Here is an 11,288-nt window from a genome sequence, read left to right as displayed (position 1 = left end):
TCTATTTTTAAAACTTTATTACAAAAAATAATCCTAAGTTGTTGTGTGTTATGTCTATAACTGACTCTAGAGATTGACATCATAGAATACCTTGAAATCAGATAGGTATCCGATTTTGCTGTGCCCACTTCACTATCGGCCGGACTATGTGATCCGCCCTCGGATGAGCTCGGGGACCTGCGACAAAATTCTTATAATAAAAACATTGCTACATTTTAAGTATTTTTTATAATAAAGTTCAAGCAACCAAGCCCACCCTTTTTACTATTCCCTCTGGTGAAGACGTGTAAAGATTATACTAATTTGCATATAAACTGGGGAATTCCCAAATTCTTTCTTTTATCTCACATAGAAAGAATAATTCGAATATTTTGAAACTTAGAAGGTCAAAGAAGTTGATGGCCCATTTGATGTTGTTGTTGTCCATAGAAAGTCATAAACAGTATATCTATTAATAATATATATATATATAACAGTATATCTATTAATAATATGTTTTTTTCTACTTACAATATACACTTCTTCTATATATAGAGTAATAACTATATATTACCATTGTTTTTTTTTTGGATAAGTGAAAATGGTATGGTACCCCGCCTGCGCTAACGGGATACGCTGGCGGAGCACCAGTGAAGGGTGATAGATGAGAATGAAAACAGGCCAGTTAGCCCATCATGATGAATTCATCAGGAATTTACCATGATAGTTTCCAGGGGGAACCGCGTGGAGGTCGACCTGGTTGGGTATATTGCTAGCAATGAGATTTTAGTCTCCATTACTAACAATCCCTTTCCCCCCTGGTATCACTATTCACACATTACTAAAAAAGTCGTCTGTTTTTGGCAAAGTATTTGTTTTTTTTCAAAGGAAACTCAAGTTCCCTTAAAATGGAGCCTAATATTCGTTGCTTATGGGATACATCGCACATTGGTGGATATTTGTTTGTTTTAATTGTTATAGTGTTAATAGATTGAGTTTATTTTGTTTGTGTTGAGACATTCTATTTGGAAGTAAGTATATAACCTAAGCGAAGATAGCATATCAAAAATCACAAAAGTGCTACAAGGAACCAGGCAACGAGCGTCAAGTTTTTTTTTTCTACCAGTATCAATAGATATAATTTTCATATCGTTCTCAGTGGAGCAGGAGGATGGGATTAGAGCAATTATAGGTTTAATGAGGATAGCGCTTCCGCGCTTTTCATGTGGTATTTCTTCCACTGGAGACATTCCGGCAATTTTCGGTCTGAGTGCCTGTTTATCTCTATATGTCTCTTGTACACACGAGATGTTACATTGCGTTGTTCGGCATAGATCGGCTAGAAGTGTGGATTTATTTTAAGAGAATCCATCGATATCGATATTGTTTCTTTCAATAGAACTTGATGAAAAGGCAACTAAGTTTTGTTGAAATTATCACGGAAACACTCTACTTATAAATACGAATCCTAACAAATTTAAACATTCAATCTAGTTATTATAAACATAAGTATTGTTGGTAATTCTTTTGGATATTCGAGTAGCTATAATATTTCTTGCCTCTTGAACATAGGCGTGGCACAACTCAGAACGCGAGACCCGAGCGAATACAGAAAACTTTGACTCCTAACAGTCCGACCGGGAATCGAATTCGGGATTTCATTTACGTAAAGCAATATGCCATTTATGTCACAGTGGTCGTCAATTATGTGTTTTAAACAGACCTTTGAGCAGCGCAAGCGCATCGGCGAGGTCGGCGGCGGCGCGCGGCTTTCCTGCTGCAGCCGCTTGGGCACACCCGCAAGCTGCGCCGCGTAGGCCCTCCCACATCTCCGGCCCACCGTCAAGTCTGCCGGCTCACAATTATTATTTAACTGATCTGGAGGGCCACTATTGGAATGTTTCCAGGGAGACCAAGTGCATGTCAACCTGGCAGGGCGGGAGGGAGGAAGGATTGTTATTAATGCGGACTACCAGTACTATTGCTAGCAATATACCCCGTCAGGTCGACCTCCACGTGGTCCCAGTGGAAATCATCGTGTTGAATTCCAGGTGTATTTATCACGATGGGCTAACTGACCTGCTTTTTTATTTTCATTCATCATCCCTCATTGGTGCCCCGACGATGTATACTGATAGCGCAGGCAGGATTATTTCATTATCATCCTAGTATTAAAGTGTTACATTTCACAGTCATGTTTTATCCTTTATCTTTAGTCAGCTACTCGAAGGCAAAAACAAGAGCAGGACTGAAGTATCCATGACATTACCTGTCTAACATGTGAAACGCCTTAGCAGCCACCAGGAACTGTCCCATGCGGTAGCTGTCATTCGCCACTAGTTGCAGCAACGCGAAGCTGTCCGGAGTACCGGCCGTCTGCGTTTAAATTACAAAGATATTACACCTCACTGTAGAGCTTGCGGTTAGGAATATGCAATCAAAAGCATTAACATCCTTTTACTGTATGAAAGAAATAGAATTTTTTCGCACACATACAATAGAGTCTCCCATATAAATTTGTATATATATAAGCTTCCTTTTATAGATACTAAGGCTCTAGGATAAAGTTTCTCAATATTGTAGCGTCCCCAAGAGCAGAATGGGATTACCAAAAAAAGTTGCGATATGGCTTTTTTATAGTCGGTATGTATTATATATTATGTCTATGCAACGGGGGAAAGGGATTATTAGAAAATGGGTTTTAACAGGTGGTGCCCCGCCAGCGTGTACCGATAGCGCGGGCGGGGTTACCATTCCGCTATCACTTATTAAAAAAAATGTCTCTGCTATTGCTGACATCCACAAGCCTACTCAAAGTTTCCATGGATCGAATCATCTGCTCTTTGTCTTTTCAGAATTATAAAAATCAAAGTAAGGAATAACCATTCAATCTTCTATCTTTATGATTTTTAGACAATTAGGTGAAAAATATACTGGTACCTTCACACAAATCTCCCAAGCGAGATGCGCGTCCTTGTTCATAACGTGGCACCGGCACAGGCATGCCAAGTATGTGAAGGAGCCGCGGATACTCTCATCCTGAATGCCTAGGAGACATTCTTCTGCTTCGCGATAGAAACCCGTTGCTACTTTGGCCTAATATATAAAAACAAACAATTATGTCAACAAGTATACTCGGAATTAGGTATGTAAGAACTGCTTGTTTTTTTTTATGATTTCTAGAATGACAAAGCTAACAGCCCATTTAATAATCGTCGCTTATAAACATAAACATATACGGTATATATATGGTGCCCATGGCACCCTTCATACGTTGCAATTTCTGAGGACTATAGTGACTATAGTGACTATAGGCCTTCGTATCCTGTATTGTCACTACCATATCCCACTCTCTAAACTGAAAAACAGAATTTTCCACAACTTTTATGGTGCGAACCTGTGCCTATCTCTACGTGAAGTTTCTAAAATCTGTGCTCGATTACGTCATGTAAAGAAGGTTTGCATAAACTGTCACGTTGGGGGGGAATGAGATAGTTAGTAATTGGGCCCTCATTGCTAGCAATTTACTATCAGGTTGCGGCTCCCCCTGGAAGCTATCGTGGCTAATTCTTGTCGAATTTGTTACGATGAGCCAATTGACCTTTATTTACCCTCATCCATCATCTTTCACTGGTGCCCTGCTCGCGTATACTGTTAGCGCTGGGAGGATTACCACTCCATTATCAGTGTTTTGCTCTTTTTAGGGCAAAGCAAAAAGCTGAGTTGTGGCCATTTTGCATTACTGTGGCACACGCATGAAGAAAAATTTTTTATTATGCATTCTGATTTTGTTTTTGGTTTTTTTTTTAATCTTTTGTACATGTATAGTTTTTTATCTTTTTTCACTTTGCTTTTGTATCTTTTGCTGTTTGTGTGCTGTAAGTGATGCAAATAAATTATCTATCTATCTATCTATTATCATAAAAAAAACTGATTTATTAAATTAAACAAACCTGTGCATAATTGAAGTTGAACGTATCGTCGTTAACGAAGAAACTCTTGATGGAGTTGAGGTAGACGAGCACCTCCTCAAACTGCGACGCGAGGAAGTACGAGGACGCCATGCACTGGCGGCCAGGTATCGTGTCACATTCCGACGCGGAACTACCCACCAGGTGGAAGCTCTGCTGTGCCAGTTTCATCTGTTCTTCCTGATAGTGACAATACAGAGAGAATAGAGATTTTTTTATACCACTGAGGTGGCAAACAAGCTTACGGCCTACCTAAGTAAGTAAGTAAGTAAGTGGTTACCGTAGCCTATGATTACCTGCAATACCAGAAGTATTACGCGTGCATTGCCGACCCTGAAGAAACCTCTTTACCCTTTTTTGAAGAACCTCATGCTGTAGGCCCTTGGGAAAATCACGGCAGGAAGTTTATTCCACAACCTGAGTGTTCGTGGGAGGAAACATCTCTATATGAGGATGAACTCTCTGTCGACGGCGAGCCGTATGCTCAGCTAACTGACCCCATTGCCCAGATTTATTACGGAAAGAATTGTAGACGACAAATTTCTTAACCACTTTTGTATAATACTTACGGAAGTTGCCCAAGGTAGTCATATCTAAAGGTATTTAAAAAAGTGCTTGGCAGAATTATTTTACCACCATAACCATAGCACTATGATAGCATTACCGTCTTGGAGGCGAATAAATTTTTATAAAAGGGGATGTTCGTCACTTTTGCTAGCAATAAACCCTATCAGGTCGACTTCCGCGGGCCCTCCCTGGAAACCATTGTAGTTAATTCTCGATGAATTAATCAAGATAGGTTAACTGACCTATATTCTTTCTCACTTTCCTTATTGATACCCCACCAGCGTATATGGCAGGCGGCGTTACCGTTTTATTATCATTAATACTCACATCCCCGGTGTCGTTGTAGAGACGCACGGCGACGACGGCCCTCAGTATGTAGTGGAGCGGTGAAGTGGGCTGTAGTGGTTCGAGCAGTGCTCGAGCTTCCAGAGGTTCCCGTGTCCGCAGCCTGTAGCCGGCTAAGTTGAGGCGTGCCTCGGGCACCACGTCCACCATTTCGGGCAACACCTAAAAATTTTTATTTCTATTAATAATATTAAACAGCTGTTAATAGGACGAAGTTTAACTTATCAGAAGTCAGCACCATTATGTGTTCGAATTCCGTTCTGGTCAGTTCTTTTTCCTATCATCTTAATTTTTGGCATTCGAATTATACGTTAGTTTTTGTGATAATGTAGTGCTATTTGATGGTGTCAAGAGTTTGAGGTTAGACTATCGAACTACATACTGGATACATAGCTACTTTATATTTTATATTGTAGTTGACCTATTTCAGCAAATTTTTTCCCAAAAAATGCAATGATAATTTAAAGTGTGCGACTACTTTTTAATTTTTGGCATTGCTCACCTTCAAAGCTCCTTCTCCATTCCTGAACACGACTAGATTGTGTTTGACCAAGTCCTGACCGAATGTGTGCTGTTCAGACGATATTTGTTTCAGTTCGTTTTCTGCTGCTTTGCCATTGTACAATCTGGAAATAAGCAACATAGGTTGATAGGTCTCGTTCATCTATGTTACATTAAATCTTGGCTTATAGAGTTCGTGGCCTGGCATCGGCTATAGTGCTATAATTAAGAGGTCCAACACTGTGGAGTTTTAGTGCGAAAAAATCGCACAGTAACTGCTTGTTCTCATGAATGCGCTTTTTCATAAATCTAAAGCATGTTATAATAGAACTTAACGAAAATATAAACAAACAAACAATTGTCGACCGAGACAGTCCACTGATTCTAGTAACTGCAAATATTTCTTGATTAATCGATTGAATGTTTCGATTTGTTATTCGATTGTTAATGTAGCAAATTCAACTATTGAAATATACCTGAACAAGTTGCACGCCTTCAAGTTGCCAGCGACGGTGGAAGTGGGGTGTTGTGCGAGGTACACCCCGAGCACCTCCTGCGACACGTCGTAGTAATCTAGCTTGTAGTAGCACAGTGCTACGTACACGTTCAGGGCCATGTATGTACTGGAAATAGTCATTTAGCTGGAAAATGTTACAGTAAGGCAATGGACACATGTCCCGTACAGCCGTAAGCAAAGACTGCGGTTTTCATACTGCGTAATACTTTGTCAGTTACGTATCTCTGTGGGTAGCTCACCGCGGGGTGGAATAACGCGATTTTCAAGTTTGGATTATTTCACATGTCACAAGTGAAATTACATAGGACATGCCAAATCATACGTGACTGTCATCATCAACATCATCATATCGGCTATTAATTGTCCACTGCTGAATAGGTCTTCTTCATAGAAGAGGAATTTTGCTCACTTCACCACGCTTGGCAGGCGAGTTGGCAAGCGTAGTTTTTTTTTATGAGTGAAGATGGAATGGTAACCCCGCCTGCGCTATCGGTACACGCCGACGGGGCACCAGTAAAAGGTGACAGGTGAGGATGATGGTATGTCAGTTGGCCCATAATGACCAATTGAAAAAAAAATTTACCACTATGGTTTCCAGGGCAAACCGCGTGGAGGTCGATTCCCCCCTGGCAACCGTAGTTAGCCTTTGGTGATTTTTTAAGACCCTGTTGCCCACCCCTTGACCATTAAGTTCTCTTAGTAGCCTCTAACGACACACATGGGAAAAAGAAGGGGTGGCCCAATCTATGGCGGGACCACAGGGCTAATACGTGACTGTGTTGTTTGTAAATGGTGGAATCTTTGCATACCTACGCACACACGGTGGTGAGTGGCTTGTGTCAACTACATTTTTTAAAATTAACCTCGATCTAAATCAGTGATTTAACCATTGGTATATTTAAGATTATTTTTCAAGGAGGGGAGTGGGAGGCTGCCTCCTTACAAAAGATACGGTTTGACCCCCCCTCCCCCAAATACACCATGGACCCAACTTATTGGTACACAGTCATTGGCTACGTCTAATCTACGATTATCACAACCAAAATAATTTATTTACTTATTACAAAAACTAATTGAAAAAAATATTTAATAATACTTTAATTATATAGTCTGATTTACTAGTTCGAATAATGTTCTACCTACTTTTCAATGGGCGAATGATGTAACTACTTTGTCTAATTAATTATAGCGAGTTAATTTCTATTAATATAAATAAACTTATGATAATCATTACCCTGAAGTGTGACATAAAATTTTAATCCAATCCATGTCGTTTCGTTCATATCTTTTGTATCTGTAATAGTTGAATAAAGTCTAGGTATATTTTAACTAAAATAACTTCATAAATTCTCTTGCGTTTTTACGTCCAACTTACTGGACCTATTTGAATAAAATAGCTTGCATTAGCGTTGGTAATCTATCTACATAACCAGTGATTATTTGAACCTCTTCAAATACTAATGAAAATAAAATAAATATTTGTGTTGTGCTGGGATCGAACCCTTGAGCATCAATGGAGAAAAAGGGATTGTCAGTAATGGGGTCTAGCAGCCCCCATTGTTAGCAATATACCCTGTCAGGTCGACCTCTACGCGGTTCCCTCTGGAAACCATCGTGGTAAATTCTTGAATTAATCACGATGGGCTAACTGACCTGCAGTCATTCTCACCTAACATCCTTCACTGGTGTCCCGCCAGTGTATACTAATAGCACAAGCGGGGCTGCCATTTCATTATCACCCTTTTAACCCATGATCATCGGAAGGTGAGACGGTGTAGTTAACTGCAAGAAGCAAGTTTATTTTCGAAGTATACATTACCGTCTATCCAATAAGAGTTTCTTGTAAACGTCTATAGCTTCTTGGTAGTGGGCGCGCAGGTAATGAACCGAGGCCAGGCTGAGCTGGTCTTCGGGTACGTCGCGAAGGGCTGCGTGGGCGCGCATCAGGGAATCCTCGTCGCCCAGCTTGTGTGACAGGTGGAATTGCAGCCGCGTCTGATAGAAAACAAACTTTGATTATATAGATAGAGTGTAGAGTATATCCACAGAAACAGGTTAATATTTTTATCAACGATGCATGAGTAGGGCTACCATAACACAGCAAAGTCTTCTTCAAACTCTAGTTTAAACTTCAAAAACTAGTTTTGGCGTGAAAAAGTACCAAACATCCCTACAAACCAAATAGAATTTATTTTACCTTCAATGCACATTTCGGTGCTTCTTCTACCGCTTGCTGGGACTCCTTATACATACCTGCAAAAAATATTGTTTTATCGAGAAGTCGATTGTGATTTTGAGCATTTGGTGTAAATATCGTATCAAACATGCAATAATAAGTATCACACAATGACACCAATTGCCTGGTCCTCATGCTAAAATACTTCGTGCTTAGATTATATAGAATGTCTCCATGCAAATGCTTTGAGAAATGCGGGTCAACTTTTTCATACAATTTTGCGTGATTCTTTTATATCTTCTATATTTATTTTATCTTATAATTTCTGCAACTTTTTAATGCGTAAATACTTATTTTATTTAATTAATAATACGTAAAAATACATTGCATGCGTAAGTATATAGAATACTGTTAAAATAAAAAAAGGAGTCAGCTATTTGTCAAATTAGCTGACTCGTTTTTTTAAAACAAAAAGTTAATTCGTTTTTGAGGCTCGAAACTCTATTCTATATAATCTAAGGCTTTATGAGAAACCAGGCAACGAACATTTAGGGACATAACCCAGAACACACAGACCCCAGCCTATTTAGAAAAGTTCGTTTAAATTGACCTGTAGCAATAAACTGTATTGCGGAGCGATTTCGGCGTAGAATGGGCTACCCTTTTTTCCCGTGGGTGTTGTAAGAGGCGACTAAGAGAACTTAAGGGTCAAAGGACGGGCAGCAGCGTCCCTCTTGAAACATCACCAAAGTTTAACTGCAGTTAGCCCGTCTGCCAAGCGTGGCGGCTTCTGGCAAAACTCCTCATAAGGGGAAGCCTATGTTCAGCAGTGGACAGTCAATGGCAAAAAAATTGGCATCAAATATTGATGATGAATAAATTGTAAACATTGGGAATGACAAATGAAGTGAAACGAACTTTGAAAACTAAAATGAGTTCATAAGGATAGTAGGACATTAACACCAGTTTACTACGCTGCCACCGTAACGAAATGGTCCAGTCATTGATTTTATTTGTTACAGGATCTTACTAATATAATAAAATTGTAACTGGATGATCTGTCTGTACATGGAAGATACTTAAAAAAGTGATGTAATAAGCAATAGAAACCAAAGCAATAATTTTTAGAAATTTTGTCTGTCAGTATGTTCATTCTGGCATCGCGCAAAAACTATTGCATCAAATTGAATGCAGTCTCTACCCATATGTTCCTGAAGATCTAAGTTAACAACCAGTGTATATTTTGTTTTGATATGTTGTATAGAAGTGGTGTATTTGGAAATAAGAAAACTAATGTTATCATTAGTTTTTTTTTTTGTTTTTGAAATCCATGCCTATGAAGTCGCCACCAAAAACCTAGTACTAAATATAAATTATTCTCGCATCCGTTAGTGAAAATCCAGTATGACATTATAGAATATCACTATTGGTCGGAATACCACATCATTTTTATCATTATAAAAATTTTACCTAAGTAAAAATAGCACACGGCTAGGTCCATAGCTATGTTGTCCGCGACCCTTGAGTCCAAGTTGCCGAGGCCCTTGACCCGCTCGTAGGTCTCCAGCGCTTGCCTATATTCCCCCAAGTGGAACCAGCACCACGCCGCCCACACCTCCGCCCATATCTCTGTGTTGCCTTCGTGTTTGAGAAACTAGAATAATATTAAATATTTACAAAAAATTTTCTATTAACAGAATTTGACTTTATCAAAATAAAACATTTATTTGTATAATCAATATAGAAGTATATAAATCCTTTCGATTGAAAAAAATAACAATTAAAATCTGTTTACAAACCACTATACGATTTTGAGAAGTTTGGACGAAGAGTCAATGTTCATGTCTGAATTTCCGAATAACTAGAATTCATGAGGAAAAAGTAAAACTATTAAGGTGTGATCAGGATACATCCTTTGTAGGTTTGCTCCTCCTCGTGATTTGGACACGAGGATCGAAAGAAACCTACAAAGGATTTACCATGCTTTTATAATACTCGTATACTTTTCAGTTTTATATTTTTCTCCATGCTTATTACCCAATGTCAATTATAGTTTTTTTTATTAGGTTGTATAATTTCAGAGCTCTGTATTTTATTTAATTGTAATTTAAACACAAGAATCCAAGAATCTGAATTAACTTCAATTTTATATTTATGATTATTTTTAAAAATTAAAATCTTTATTATTAAGGTCCCAGCTTTCCTGTGTGTGTCATAAGAGACAAGTAAGGGTACTTAATGGTCAAGCAGCAGCGTCCCTCTTAAAACATTATCAAAGCCTAACTCCGGTTGCCAACTTACCTGTCAATCATATCAACTACTGACAAAATCTATCATATGGTGGAGGACTATGTACAGTAGTGGCCAGTTAACGCCTGGAATGATAATTATGTCCTATGACCATTTCGTTGTGTAACTTTTTTACAAGATAAATATATATATATATATATATATATATATATATATATATATATATATATATATATATATATATATATATATATATATATATATATATAATAGAATATATTAATAAAATTACCTCGAGCATGGTGAGTGCTCCAACATAATCCCTCTTCAGTATGAAATCTTCCAGCTCGGGGAAGTTCTTTTTAGCAGAGCTACTGCCAGTACTGCCACGGCTGTCCGTCGCCGGTTTTGAACGCGACAGAATCTAAATAAAAGATAAATATAAACTTAATCTAAACTAAGAAGTAGCAAGGGGGATTGTGGACATAGAAGCATAGGCGACGGTTAGCAGTTTTCATAATATGTGGTGGGTGGCATAAGGTGGGTAATGTTGGTTGATCATTTCAAAATACTTAAAAAAATTACTTTAGGACATAGGTATAATGAGTATTTAATAGAGGAATGCCTAATGGTAAAAAAATACATTTTTAGGGTTCCTTATCAAAATCATACAAAGAAATCCTATTCATTATATTTTGAATAATGATAATTACTGTAATTCTAGATGTCTGGTCATAATATGGCAAGTATGGTGATGAGATTCTAATAAAAAGAGGATTAGTTATCTCAAAAGATTAAAAGAATCTAATGTATATAAAGGTATCTAGTGTACAATAATAATATAAAAAATGCTTACCATAGTTATTAAAAATAATTAAAAAAATATTGCAATTTTCCTAAAATATTATATGCAGCTCTAGACTTCTGTTTACTAAAAACGCGTTACCATGGAAACGAAACATTGCGCGGGAAATACGGGTCA

At 38.1% G+C, this 11,288-nt stretch overlaps 1 protein-coding gene across 2 annotated transcripts; it reads right to left on the bottom strand.

The window, feature by feature from the left end:
- On the bottom strand, window positions 1-11,254 carry LOC113513034 (intraflagellar transport protein 56). 2 transcript variants are annotated; one of them, XM_052903566.1, is made up of 14 exons: window positions 11,163-11,254; window positions 10,599-10,730; window positions 9,527-9,710; window positions 8,078-8,133; window positions 7,700-7,875; window positions 7,115-7,174; window positions 5,840-5,986; window positions 5,365-5,488; window positions 4,845-5,024; window positions 3,933-4,130; window positions 2,920-3,075; window positions 2,249-2,355; window positions 1,703-1,827; window positions 1-177 (listed from the first exon to the last, which is right to left on the bottom strand). In XM_052903566.1, exons 1-14 carry the CDS (start codon window positions 11,163-11,165, stop codon window positions 98-100), a joined length of 1,728 nt encoding a protein of 575 aa, XP_052759526.1. In that variant the 5' UTR covers window positions 11,166-11,254; the 3' UTR covers window positions 1-97. The 2 variants fall into 2 exon arrangements, with proteins under 2 accessions (XP_052759526.1, XP_052759527.1); XM_052903567.1 differs by lacking the exon at window positions 7,115-7,174.
- Window positions 11,255-11,288: the final 34 nt, after the last annotated feature.

The sequence above is a fragment of the Galleria mellonella genome, unplaced genomic scaffold, assembly GCF_026898425.1.
Source record: "Galleria mellonella isolate WM207_F2 unplaced genomic scaffold, CSIRO_AGI_GalMel_v1 utg139, whole genome shotgun sequence".
NCBI classification, from domain to species: domain Eukaryota; kingdom Metazoa; phylum Arthropoda; class Insecta; order Lepidoptera; family Pyralidae; genus Galleria; species Galleria mellonella.
Note: the sequence above shows the minus strand (reverse complement) of the source record. Positions and strands in the feature narration are given on the sequence as shown.

Bases quoted from the DNA above. Each gene is read 5' to 3' on its own strand.
- LOC113513034 (XM_052903566.1), bottom strand. The intron at 9,711-10,598 runs GTAATTTTATTA...ATATTATTCTAG, and splicing joins GAGCACTCACCATGCTCGAG to TTTCTCAAACACGAAGGCAA. The intron at 5,025-5,364 runs GTGAGCAATGCC...AAAAATTTTTAG, and splicing joins ATGGAGAAGGAGCTTTGAAG to GTGTTGCCCGAAATGGTGGA.